The sequence below is a fragment of the Halichoerus grypus genome, chromosome 8 (assembly GCF_964656455.1).
Source record: "Halichoerus grypus chromosome 8, mHalGry1.hap1.1, whole genome shotgun sequence".
In the NCBI taxonomy this organism is placed as follows: domain Eukaryota; kingdom Metazoa; phylum Chordata; class Mammalia; order Carnivora; family Phocidae; genus Halichoerus; species Halichoerus grypus.
In genome coordinates, this window is record NC_135719.1 from 123,551,011 (window position 1) to 123,565,017 (window position 14,007).

At 49.2% G+C, this 14,007-nt stretch overlaps 1 protein-coding gene across 5 annotated transcripts in view; it reads right to left on the minus strand.

Moving 5' to 3' along the window:
* The window catches only part of DPF3 (double PHD fingers 3), a 283,778-nt gene that overhangs the window by 70,970 nt on the left and 198,801 nt on the right, over nt 1–14,007 (minus strand). For all 5 annotated transcript variants that reach the window (XR_004919706.2, XM_036099904.2, XM_036099848.2 and 2 more), the window contains one exon: nt 5,255–5,392. Coding sequence is in view for 4 of the 5 variants with exons in the window: in XM_036099904.2 (XP_035955797.1) it covers nt 5,255–5,392 (138 nt within the window). In the remaining variant the exon portion in view is untranslated. The remainder of the gene's footprint in view (nt 1–5,254; nt 5,393–14,007) is intronic.

The following is a 14,007-nucleotide window of genomic DNA, read 5'->3' on the forward strand; positions in this document are numbered from 1 at the left end:
TCAACTCAGCTCTCCTCTTCCAGTCCTGCAGAGTACAACGTGCCCTCCAAAAGCGCACTAGGGTGGGGCCTTCTCTTCTCTTGGCAGATACCGAAAGCCTAGCTATGTGCCAGGCACCCTGTCATTATGCAGAGGACGGAGACCTCCCAGGACCCAGGACAACCCAACTTCCATTCCATGGGCCTGAGAAACAGGCTTGAAATAAACTTTATAGCTCCATATTTTAAAAAGCACTTCCCTCTTAGGAGCTCCAAGTGTGTTAGAACATTTTACACTCATTTATGCTACCAGGTAAAAGAGATACACCATGTGACAATTAATAATATGTCAAACAACTTTCTCTATAAATCATATGTCCTTGCCTTCTAGTAATTGCTACTGTGGCTCTCGCTTTCATACAGGATGCCAGCTACACAGCCTCGCATAGAAAATGCTTCCAATGGTGGCTCCCGCTTACTTTCCCACCATTCTTCCAATGCTACCGTCGGACCCAACTACAATCCCTTGTCTGGGGCATTGTGCTATTTCACACCTCCCTGCCTTTGCCTCTACCTGGGAAATTCCTCTTCATTTTTCCAGAGCTAACTTGAATGTCCTCAGCGAAGTCTTTGCAATGGTGCAGTGGTTCTCAAGCTTTCGCATGTACCAGAATGCCCTGTAAAATACAGATTGCCATCCCCACCCTCAGAGTCTCTGTTTCAGAGACTGGTGGAGTTAAGAATCTGCATTTCCAACAAGTTCCCAGGTGATTCTGACGCCACACGGGGAGTACGGCTGCCCTAAGGGGTAGAAAGTGTACTGCGCCCTTGAGCCCTTCACTAATTTATACATACTCCATTACACACTCCTTCTCATGACAGGGAGTAAGACAGTATCTAGCACACGGGTACTAAACCAATGGACGGATGGATAGAAGGATGGGTGGACAGATGAATGTAGTAGACTGAATTTATTTACACAGCTTTTCCATTCAGGTCTAGGACATCAGCAATGCCCACACCCACTCCACCTCCCAGAAAAGTACTTTGAAAACATCATCTTTAGTAGATTCCCACTGTGCACAGAAGATAAAAGGAAATTTAAGAAGAGTTTTGGCATGGTGAGCATGGGTCAAAGAGTTCTGAATTCTAATCCAGTTCTCTCTGCTACCCTGGCCCCACTGGGACTGTTTACCAAGGTGGCATTTCAGAAGTCACAAGAGAATGCTTCTGAGTGGGGTGCCTGGGTGGTTCAGTCGGTTAAGCAGCTGACTCCTGATTTCGGCTCAAGTCATGATCTCAGGGTCATGCGACTGAGCCCCACATCAGGCTCCGTGCTCAGTGGGGAGTCTGCTTGAGATTCTCTCCCTCGCCCTCTGCCCCTCCCCCGCTCACTGGCACTCTCTCTCTAAAATAAACAAATAGTGGCGCCTGCATGGCTCAGTCGGTTAAGCGTCTGCCTTAGGCTCAGGTCATGATCCCAGGGTGCTGGGATCAAGTCCCAAGGGCTCCCTGCTCAGCCGGGAGTCTGCTTCTCCCTCTTCCTCTGCCCCTCCCTCTTCCTCTGCCCCTCCCCCCACTCATGCTCGCTCGCTCTCTCTCTCAGATAAATAAAATCGTTTAAAAATAAATAAATAAATCTTTACCAAAAGAGAGAGAGAGAATGCTTCTGAGCGGCACCACACAGAGTCCTAACCTGCCCCCAGTCCTCCCTCCTTTTATTCATATACATGTAGTCTATGTGTGTGTGTACCTGTATGTACACGTACACACCTGCACACACACATACATACATACACACGGTGATTTCATTTGTAGAAAGCAAACAGAGGTGGTCAGAGAAATGCAAGACGGAAGAAGAATCCAGCCTCATGCAGGGAGGGACGGGAAGGGTGACAGCTTAGGTAGGGAAGACCCCATCAGAGAAGTCCTATCCCCCAAGGTGAATGTCGGAGCTCCAAGCATCCCAGCACTGCCTATAGTTGATGCAGAGAGGCAAGGGCATGAAGGAAAGGGGACGAAGCTACAGAAGAGACAAGAAGTGTATACTCAGGAGAAAATGCGCGGCGAGAAGAGAAACAAAGGCGAGAGAACACGGTGGATTGCTGAGCTGGCGGCCCGGGGCAGCCTGGGACTGGGGGGCGAGGGGAGGTCAGTGCTGGCTCTGGCACTCCGCTCTGCCTGAAAGCAGGCATGAGCATCGGCTTGGCGGGAGACACAGTCGGGGGGTGCGGCGAGGGACAGCAGGTGCACCAAAGTCAAAAGGTTTCTACTGCTGCCGGTGGCGCGAGCGCAGATGCCCATGCCACGGAAAACTCCGGAGCCTATAGGGCTGTTTTTCCCCTAGGCCTGCGTGCACTCACAAGCAGCTGGGCCACCCTGCAGCTCAGCTAAAGAGGGAAAAGTCAGCGTTCCCACTTTGCTGGCGTCCAGAACTTTTCCTGCGGGATCTGCAGATTAGCCTCTTGGATGAAGCTCTCCTGCCCCCCTCCCCCAGTCCAAAAGCCTTGCCAAGGAAGGATCACAAAGCTGGGACCTTCGATGCCGCAGAGCTGTCGCATTCAATTCACCACACAGCCCCAGTGGCATTTAGGGGCAGGATGGATGGGAGCCCACCCCCACCCCAAGCAGTGGGAGCAGCTAATGACTGGGTATTAATGATGCCAGCAATTAGCGCTCACAAGAAAATGGTTGGGGGGCTGCTCACCAGGGGAATGTGGGAGGGAACAGAGCAGACATTCAGAGCAGCAGACAGATTGGTGGCATGCGTGACGCAGAGAACCTGGGAAGAGCTGCTGTCTCTTAGATCTGTTCCGAGAAATTGGGGAAGAGGGAAGGAATGGCTTCTGTGGCCTCTGGGGCCTTCTTGCCACACCCTCCTTGCTAGCAAAATTGGAGTTAACTACAGAGTTCTCAGAGGCATCGTGAGCAGATGTTTTTTAAAAAGGTGTTTGTGAAGGTTCTGGAACTTTCCTCATGTAAGGAGACCCCTGATGAACCCAGGGACAGCTATTCTTTTCTATGCAGCTTAAAACCCTTGGGTTTTTGAAGAACTCAGTTTGTCATCAGCAGGGGAGGGGGGAGGGGAGAGGACTCGCAGCCACAGTGGGGACACACCTCCATCCAGGAGGTGGAGAGACACCGCTTCCTGACTAAGCAAGGCCATCTGGCCTCACGGTGAAGACATGAGGAGACAGAAGACGCTGAGTCACGAGAATACATGAGGAGATCCTGGTAGACAGAGGGAAATAGGCCGGTGCGCACTCCGAAAGTCAAGAGCCAGCAGGTGCAGGCATGGGGGAGCCGGGGTGGATGCCTAAGGAAGAGACTTCCTTGATCTGCTTCGGGCCTGCAGCATACCTTGGGGACCACGAGGAACCTTCCTCTGCCGTGGCCATCACTGTGTGCACACACAAAAGACACACAGACAAAAGAGAAGCATTCCAAACCCTATTGCGTGAGTAAAGCACCGCAACACAGGGACCAAGTGGCTTGACATTTGAGAAGAGATGTAAAGAAGATAAGCCAGCGCTGGGGGGAGTGGGAAATAATACCAAGTTAACAAATACTTCAGAGAGAGCAACCGTGGCTAATAAATAGTTTCCAGATAGCAATCCAAATCAAAAGAGATCATTCTCGGCCTCCTTTGCCGGAAGAGACAATAGGTACGCCTAGGCCACTGAGATCAGAGAAGGGATAAGAAGAGAAACAGAGAGATGCAAATGCCGGCTGCCCCGTACATTTTCCTTTCTGAAAGACTGGACTAAGGGAACCTCTCCCCAGGGAGGAGAGAGAGAGAGAGCTCGGCATGCCTCAGTAGCTGGCAAGCGGAGGTGGGCTAGCTCTGTCAGACCCTCCTGCCCTGCTTCCCAGGTTCTCTCCCGATGACAAGAGCAGGTAAGGAAATAAGGGTCTGTCACATGAAAGGCTTGAACCCTGCAAGTGAGTAGGAATTAAAGAAGGTATATGGGCTGAGCTGGGTCCCCCCAAAAATGTGTATGTTGAAGCCCCAACCCCGAGCCTCAGAACATGACTCTTCTGGGATAGGGCCTTTAAAGAGGTGATTAAGTTACAGTGGGTCCTAATTCGATCTGACTGGTATCCTTCTAAGAGGAAACTTACACACACAGAGAGACAGCGGGGGTATGTGATCACAGAGGGAACACCATGCAAAGAGGCAGTGAGAGGGCGGACACCTGCAGGTCAACGACAGAGGCCTCTGAGGGAACTGACCCCGATGACACACTGGTCTGGGACTTGCAGCCTCCAGAAGAGCGAGAAAAGTAATTTCTGTTCTTTAAGCCACCCAGTCTGTGGTATTTTGTTAGGGCGGCCTGAGCACACGAATACAGAAGGCAATGTTACAAGGAGAAAGGAGGGTGGGGTTAGGCAACACTGACCCTAATCCCAAGAAAGGTCTTGGCCAAAGTATGTTAATTATTTCCAATATTTGATGAGTAGCCGATGGACATCTGTTGACTAAGTTGATGGGCTAAAATGCACAGGAGTCACCCTCAGATCCTAGAGTCTGGATATTTTTAAAGGTCTGATCCCTCTAATTACATTGCATTGCTCACCTTAAGAACACCTACCACAAAATCTCGTGAACAAAATAAAAAATACATGGCCTGTCCACAATTATTCTTCACCTAATGATCTTAGAATGACCCACATCTTGAAACAGGCTCTAAAGACTCCATCATGCCACCCCATTTTGAGTTTTTGACAAGTGCACCCAGATCATGCTTGCTGATGGAGTACTCAAGTGAAATGCATGGAAGCTCAAGGGCAGTATTTCTAAGGCAGGAGAGCCCTGAACCAAAATCGTGACCCCTATAATAGCCAAGGCAATAGATCAAGAATATTCTACATCTCTTGGTGGTCAAGGCGACATTTGAAATGTCCATCTGAATTGACATGCCCAAGGGCTATGCCCACGTCAGGTTAGTACCTGTGAATGGAAGTTCTAGAGCTGAGGGAGAAGAGGAACAGGTCTGGCATTTGACAACAGCCAGGTAAGGATGTTTCCCTTCTGCCTTAACACTCACATCCCTTCCTCTGGGAACAGAACTGGGGATGCCACCTGGCCCACTCACTCTAAGCCTGGGGCTCAGGTGACCCACAGGGCAGCTGGGGCTGCGTTAAAAGAGCCAAGTCACCACAGGACGTTGAAACCAATCAATGGGTGCCACCAAAGATGCCAGAGGTGAAAAGAACACTCTATCGCCCTGCCCACCCACTTCATCACTGCCCCAACCCAACAACTGGGAACTCACGTCTGTGGTTCTCATTTCTGTGGTTAGGCGGGGACCGGGTCTCCTGGTCTTGAGCCTCATCTCCCTCCTCGCTGGCCAGGTGAGTGTGAGCGTAGTGGTAGCTAAGTCCTGGCCGGTTCTTGTAGCGCTTGCCGCAGACTAGACAGGAAGAGAAGAGGGGAAAAGGCAAAGATTAGCAACCTCTGCAGTCACTGCCATCATTCTCCCAGGCAGTGCCTCCCATCCATTTACCCCAGAGCTGGGTTTCCCTTAAGAAGTGTCTCCCACCCTCAACAACCTTTGCCCCGCTAGACAGAACTGACACTACTGTAACAACATGGGCCCAGGTAAAAAAAAAAAAAAAACCAGAAAAGTAAAGGGTGGAAGTTGAACTGTAAAAGAGCTCCATCATTTCTTATCTGTGAGACCCTGGGCAAGTCACTTACCCTCTCTGGGCCTCAGTTTCTTCAGAGGGAAAATGGGAATAATGATAGGACTTAACTCATAGAGTTGTTGGGATAAGATGATCTCTATGCAAAACACTTATAACAGTGCTGGGCACGTGGGAAGGGTGACGATTATTATAACTTTGAGGCCAAAGAGCACTGGCGGTCCATCCAGTCCAACACACCATGGCACTGATGAGGCAAGTGAGGCCAGCAAGCCTAAGTGATTTGCCTGGGAACACGCAGCCAGTTGAGGCAGAGCCACTAGCACCCAGGTCTCCTGGATTCCCATGCAGTGCTCCTTCCACCATACAGTGGTTAACTCTGTATAAAGTACACGGTGATTTTGTGCCAGAAAAACATATCCCACTTCTGCCATGAAAGCCATGAAGCCAAGCCATCGTCGGTAGATGTGGCAACCAAGAGCTTGTGCCCTTGATGCCCCAGGAAGCCTCTGATACCCAAAATCTAGGAATGTGTCCTCACAAGCTCGACCTCTCACATGGACAGTGTGAGATAAGGACACGCAGCAACATAAATATGGCTTCACTGGGCACAGAAGAAAGGGGCAGTTCCATTGGTTGACTGCCCAGTACCTCAGAAGCAGAAGCCCAGCTAAATGGCTTAAGACTAGACCACCCTCACTTTCAATGAAGTTGGATTTAGTGGTTCACTGTTTAGAATGATACATGTGGCTAATTTTTAGTCTTTATCAAATTTAAGTATTTCCTCTTATCCTTGTGTTAGAGTTTTATTACAGGAAAATCTGATCAGTCTTTCAGCATCTACTGGTATATGACTCTCCGTCAGTTTGTTGATACGGTGAATTATGTTGATTTCCTAATGTTTCTTCTTATTGAGCCATTCTTATATTCCTAGAACGCTCGCCATTTGGCAAGAGTGCATTATCCACTTGATAAACTGCTGCTTTCTATTTTCTAATCTTGCATTTTGGATCTATACTCAGACTTGACATAGATCTAGAATTTTTGACCTACCTTTTACCGTGTTTCAATTTTATGGTTATGCTGACTTCCAAAAATGAATTGAGGTGATTTGCTGTGTGAAACTGGACAAGATACATAGCCTCTCCGTGCCTTTTTTCGTATCTAGAAATGATGATAGTACTACTTGCCTTGAAGTGTTCTAGATAATATTTGTAAAGTATCTCACTCAGTACCCAGCACATAACAGATGCTCAGTAAATGGTGGCGAGGGGCGAGGGGCTTCAGCTTAGCCTGCCACATCTTAAGTGCTGGGCCCTCCTGAAAGGACTTTGAACCTGGCCTCAAACAATGGAATTTAGCAATGGGTAGACTTTCTTAATAAGGTGAGAGTCTGAAATTCAAGTTGGTGACCTAATGACTATAAATTCAAGTCCTACAATTGGCTACTTACACTCTCTCTCTCTGTTGTAAATATTTCAAAAAAATAAAACGGTACTAGACATCTCAATTCCATTTGACTCGGGAAATGGGACCTAAAGAGGCCCCTGAGGCGCACTCTGGGCCTGCTTGTGGCTTCTTCTATTTAACCTTTGCAATGATCTGAGGTCAATAAACAGCAAATTGTGGGGTCATCGGCTATAAATCCACTTAGTAACCAAGCGTACTGTTGGTGAGGAATAAATGTTTATTAAGAATAAGGACAATAATAGTATTTCCATGAGGATGCCTCAGCTGACTCTGGAGACCTCCCTACTGCAAACTCCACAGCATTCCATTGGTGCCATTTTGTTGTGTCAATTATCACTGTCTTCCTTAATACAGAATTTAAGGATCTTAATAGTCATGTGGTCTCACTTATCAAATTGTTTTATTCTCACTAATGCTAGATGCCTAGGACAATTCCACAGATCAGGGAATCACGACCCATCCGAGCAAGCATTTCTTCTTTGATGTCCTTGAACCATAGTTACATCTGCACTGGAGGACTTCTCTCAAGGACAGTTTCATACCAATTTCGTCTTAATAACAACAACTCCACCCCCTCTGTTGCCGTGACATACTACACCTTCAAGATATATTCATTGAATAGCTGATGAATGAACACAGAAACACTTTGTGGGAAAGCCAGGAGATAGGGGATGAGGAAAGCGTGTAAAATCTGATCCATCTATCCACATTAATCTCATACTAATAGGTCTTTAAACCTACAAAACCAAACCCAAGCAAAAAGCTTCCCGTATCTCCTTCCCCAACACCATAGAGAGTAATTATTTTTAGAGTAAATCCTTTTGCTAAAAAAGAGATTCTGGAAGAGTAGTCCCCAGACCAGCACCATCAGCATCACCTGGGAAGTTGTTAGAGATGCATATTCTTGGGTTCCCCTCAGATCTACTCAATCAGAAACTCTGGGGGTGGGGCCAGAAATCTCTCTTTTAACAAGCCCTCCAGGTGATTCTGCTGCACACTACAGTCTAAGAACCACTCTACTAGAAGAATGAATAGATTTAGGCTTGACTCTGTCCACCCTGGTGCACCTGCCCTTTGGGATGGATGGAAGTGGCAGGTGGGGGCAGTGAGACTTGTGCTCTGTCATTAGAGGAACCAGAACCAGACAGTACATGGAGGTCATGGAAACCAGACCTCTTACCCATCATCCCTATACACAGACCTACAGAGCTTTCCTGATGGAGCTGCCCTTTTCACCACCTGTTTATACCATGTTATTCTTCATCACCAGGTCTTCATAATAAGCACCTCATAAGTGCCCAACCCTGTGGCATCAGAAGGACAAACATAAAGGAGAGCCCTAGTGCCCTCCCTCCAGGAGCTCCCATTCTGGCAGAGAAGACATACAAGTCAACAAGCAAAGAGGGAGATGAGACAAACGCACCAGTGTGCACATGCACCCAGGAAAGAGGAGGGGCCGGCACACCTGCTTGAGTGTGGAGGGAGGGCTTCCTGGAGGAGGTGGGTGAGCTGTGGCTTGCAAGGTAGCAGAACATTACCAGACAGACAAAGGAGGCAAAGGCTTTCAGGCAGCAAAGCACATTCTGCCCAACTTTGGGGACCTGCGGGCGGGGGTGGGGTGTGATGGAGCTAACAAGCAAGGAAGCCAGGCAGGACTTTGTCCTGGAAATGGGGAGCCAGGGGAGGACTGTAGCCTGAGGACCAACTTACTCAGATTTACATTTTAGAAATCCCATTTAAGACTACAGCGCAGAGGATGGGATTTGAAAGTGGCAAGAGGCTATTTTAATTTTCCATGTGTGAACAATGAGGATTTCAGGATGGGAGAGGGGTTAAAGAGAAGGAATCTGGTGGAAAAGGGTGGGTATAAGCAGCAAGGAGAAGCCTAGAATGACAGTAACTTGGCCTTCCTGGCCATGCACCACCCAGGCCCTGTCTAGCCCCCTAGCCTCACCCAACACCACATCCACCACCTTCTCTGCCCTTCTGCCCATTGCCTTTTCACTCTGTAAACATCTTTCTTTCTACCACAAAGCCTTTACACAAGCTCTTCCCTTGGCCTACAATGGTCCCCAGCAACAGTTTGCCTAATGAATGCTTCATCATTCTTCAGATGTCAGTTCAAATGTCCTTCCCCAGGGGAGTCTTTCCAGTCAAAATTAGGACCCCAGTTTGTTACCTTCCTAGGACAAATCATGGATCACTACGTGTGCCCCCACCGGCAGCAAGCATGGCAGGCACTGTGTGTTTGCACGCTGCTGCATCCCCAGTCACCAGCGCGGGGCAGATCACGGCCGGCCCTCAATGTCAGTTACGGGAAGCAACGAAAACACCCACGTTCCTATGGGGCAATAGGTCAAAGGATGAGGAGGAAAACCAGATTTAAAGAAAGAAGAGAATGTTCAGTCTAGGGTTGCCCTGCACACCCTGAGCTTAGGAAAGAGATGTGGATGTGGAGGTTGGCAGGGCGGCAGGGGGAGTTAGGGATATGGAGAGAAGGAGAGATTACGGAGAGAGAGAAAAAAGGTGGACAGAGGATAGAACTCAGAAAACACCAGTATCTCAAGTCTCAAGAATCTGGTGAAAAAAGAGAAACTGGTTTAGTTTTTTTAAGTTTATCAAGAAAGACTCATCCAGGAATGAGCAACATAAGCCAAAGAGGTAGGGTTTCCAAGTGTCCATCACTAGATGAATGGATAAAGAAGATGTGGCATATATAGACAACAGAATATCACTCCACCATAAAAAAAGAATGAAATCTTATCATTTGCAACAACATGGATGGATTTAGAGGGTATAATAAATTAAATAAGCCAGTCAGAGAAAGACAAATATCAGACAATTTCACTGATATGTGGAATTTAAGAAACAAAACAGAAAGAACAAATTTAAAAAGAGACCAAAAAAAAAAAAAACCCGACTCAAATATAGAGAACAAACTGATGGTTACCAGAGGGGAGGTGGGGGGCGGGGAATGGAGATCAAGAGTACACTTAACATTATGAGCACCGCATAATATATAGAACTGTTGAATCACTACATTGTATACCTGAAACTAATATTAAAGGTATGTAAATTATACTGGGATGTAAATCATACTGGAATTTTTATAAATTTTTTTTTAAAAAGAGGTAGGGTTTCCAGATGACAGGACCAAGGATACCACCAGTCACGGTCACTGAGAACAGCTACTGAGTGTGTACCGAGCGCCAGGCCTGTTCTCATGATCCAGGTCAGTTTGCTCACTGCAACCCAAGTCCCCATTTCACAGATGAGAAGCTGGCAGAGCCAGGAGAATGTCAGATGCCCAAGAAGGGTTGAGAAAGATGGGGACTAGAAAGAGAGCACTGGATTTGACAACCAGGAGGCTACCTTCGTGAGAAGGGAATCCACGACCTCATGGAGGATGAGACAAGACTTGAGAGGCTTAGAATGCTCCTGGAAATGAGGAAGTGGTGACGGGGCTAACAGACCACTCCTTCCACCAGTGAGGCTGGGGAGGCGGGGAGGATGGTGGGAGCGGGGGTCAGGGAGGCTGAGTGGGGCTCATTCTTTAACAGGGCACATCCCGGAGCAGGCTCACAGGCAAAGGGAAGGAGGTGAGAGGGAGGGGAGTTTAAAAGGCAGGGTTAGGAGAAATTGGAGATAATACAGCATGATGCCTGACCCCAAAATGAAGCTTCTAAGCCAAGTACTGGGCCTTTGAATGACTTCATCCTAGGGACAAAAGATTTCTAAGATTTATCTTGGTGGAACTGTATCTGGATCAGACTGCTACATTTTGATGGAAAGAAATGCCTTGGAAATCCTACTTTGACTGGATTGGAAGAAAAGGAAAACCCAGCACTATTTAATGATATCTCCCTGCCACACCAAATACGTACAGACCAGCTTCATGGGCGTGGGACCCATGCATTTAGACAGCGTCCATGCTCAGAAGGGCCCCACACTTGGCTTAACGCTTTGCTACCACCATCTTGAAATTCTTAATACATATTGAACAAAGGGCCCCTCGTTTTCATTTTGCACCGGGTCCCGTACATTGTGTATCTGGTCCTGGAAACCTGTTAGGGCTGGGGTCAGAGATCAGGGACTAAGTTACTCGAAACAAACAACCTCACAGCCCCAATATATGGGAGCTGCCACATGGAACACAGGACCCAAGCAGCCCTGAGCTGGGAGTAAAATGCCCCTCTGCAGTAACCTTGGAAGTCTGGCCAGGGCATTTCAGTGCCACCCTTCAGAGAACCAGTTTCTTGGTGGTGACTAAGCGGGTAGGCTGGATCGGAATCGCCTGGACTCAAAGCCCTGCCTAGTCTGCTACTGACTGCCTGTGTGATCTGGGCTGAATTGCTAAACCTCTCTGTGCCTCCGCATCCTCTGTGGCAAATGGGGATGATCACAACAGCACATCTGCCTCACGTCGTCGTGAGAGTCTGTGAAAGAAACACATTTAAAACAGTGCCTGGCTCGTCCTGAGGGGCAGCCATTGTCAGCTCTTATCAGCACCATGGCCATCAAAGCAAAGGGAATAAACCCAAAAGGGGAGGGGGGTAGCTAAGCATTTCTCCTCTGTGGTCAGGGGTGATGGAGTCACAAGAAAAAGAAGGTGGGGAAAGTACACTCTGAAAATAAAGTCTTAGAACCATCTGCTATCCCTTTATCACGTCAGCAACCTCACTCTGGAATGATCTGTCGTGCAGAATCAGACCGAGCCCCAAGACTGCTGAAGCATTCAGAGAGGGCTGCGCCCCATCCTCCCACCCCGGTCTCCATCCCCGGGGCCTGCTCTTTTGTGTCCTGGCCCTCTGAAGCCATCATCCCAGGGACCGGTCAGCCCGGCCTGGGCACAGCCCTTGGCCCTTGTTTTTCCCTTGGCAAGTATGCACCTGGATTTGTGTTCCTGGCACGGCGCTCGGAGGGGACCGGCTGTGACAGTAAGGAAGGTCCAGCTTGCCTTCCTCTCTCTCCTTCCCCTGGGGCGGATCCATCTGTCAAGGTGCAGAAATCGTGCTTGCCCACTTCCCCATCCAGAGCTGGATTCTCCAGGTAGCACCTCCTGTCTGGAGTTATGAATACCTTCAGTGTTGCCCCAGAATATTTACAGCAGCCCTCTCCCCGCTCCAACCCTACCCCACTCACTCCTTGTCTGGGGGAGCAGGGTAGGGGGAGGAGGCAGGGTGGCGGGCGGAGAATCAGGGGCAGTTTGTATGAACAAAGCCGGCTGCCGCAGACAGCAGCATCCTTCCTGCAGGGGAGAGACAGCCGCCTTCCCCACTGATAACTTAATGACTCTGGCACATTTTCATCAGTCCAACTTGGAGCACACAGTGGGTATCTGAGCCAGTGGTTTCCCAGAGACTGAAAGCAATTACGGGATGAGCGTCCAACGACAAAGCCTGGGCCTCGGGAGTCACCGGGCTGCATCTCATTCCCAGTTGTGCCCCGTGGCACTTGCATCCAACCCGAGGAGGCTACTTCCCTCTCTCTGCAGCTCCACTTCCTCATCTGTAAAATCGACCCAGCCGTGCCTGTCAGCTGCCGATGCCCCCAGAGCATCACACTTACGGGCTGTGAGGCAGGCACACGGTCCTACGCTGAATTTCACAGTAGCTCACAAGATAAGGATGGTCATCCCCACTGTACAGATGAGGAAACTGAGTCTGAGGGCACTGAAGCAACTCCCTCAGTGGCAGGGCCAGGATTTGAACTCAGGTCTGCCTGACTTTGAAGCACGTGACTGAAAGATGCATTATTCTCCATCCGGACACTCCTCCCAGTGCCCGGGGCTGACGTGTCTATGGCCCCTTGCTCTCTGCCTCTGGTGACGTTTGGCCAGTGGGAGGCAGGGACAGGAGAATGGGGGGTGAGAAGGGGAAGATGGGGATTTGTGCCCTGCCCTCCCTGCTTGGGCAGCATGCTGGTACAGGTACTACCCCCCCCCGTCCTGGGCACCATGTGTCCTCCCCCTGCCCCTTGGCACTCAAGATGGAAGGGCTCCCCCTCTCCCTTTCGCCATTTCTATCCTGCCCACACCTCCTTAATCATTTTGTCATCTAATTCTCTTCCCTTCAGCCCTTCTGAGTAGAATCCTATGTCCCAATGGGCCCAGGACAGATACAAAAGGAGGCCATTTTGACAAAAGGATCATACCCTACCAGACTGGGTCATAGACGTTTGGGGCTCCCCACACCTTCCTGACTTCTCTCTGCAGAACCATGTGGAGGATGGAGGAATGCCTACAACCAGTCCCCCAGAGAAGCCCCAAGTGAGAAAAGCCCTGCATGACTCAGTTTGGGATAAAACTCAGGGGATACTTCAAAAATCCCCCAGGTCAGACTTGCATACTCATGGTGGAGTATTAATCCCTATGACTATTTTAAATGCCTAGGCCTTACCCAAAGAGCCAACCATGGCTCCACTGAGCTCAAATGATGAGAGTAGCCCAGGTCCTGCAGTGTCTAGGCACCAAGAAGCTCCTCTTGGGCAAGGCCCCGTGGGCTTCTCCTCCTGGCCTGGAAGTCCAGAGGCCAGACGCGTGGGTGGCCTTTGGGAGACCTGGTGTCTGGCCGTGGCTCTCCTACTAACCAGCTATGCACCCTTGGACAAACCCCATACTTCTTTGGGCCTTGGTTTCCCCATCTGTAAAATAGGACAATTGAATCAAATAATCTTGAAGTCCTTTGATTCTAGCACTTCATCATTCTCTGTTTTCTCTGGGCTCTCTGAGGCCTGTATGCCTCCTGAATGAATTAGTCCCTGGACTCTGATAGAAAACCAATGTAAGCTCCCGGCCTTAGGATCCACCCAGGGCTGCCTACATCCCTCTCCCCTCCCCCTCACCAAGCCAGGTCAGCAGCTGCCTTCCTGTGGCTTCGTTTCTTCTTCCAGGCCACACTTGGTGCTTATTTTA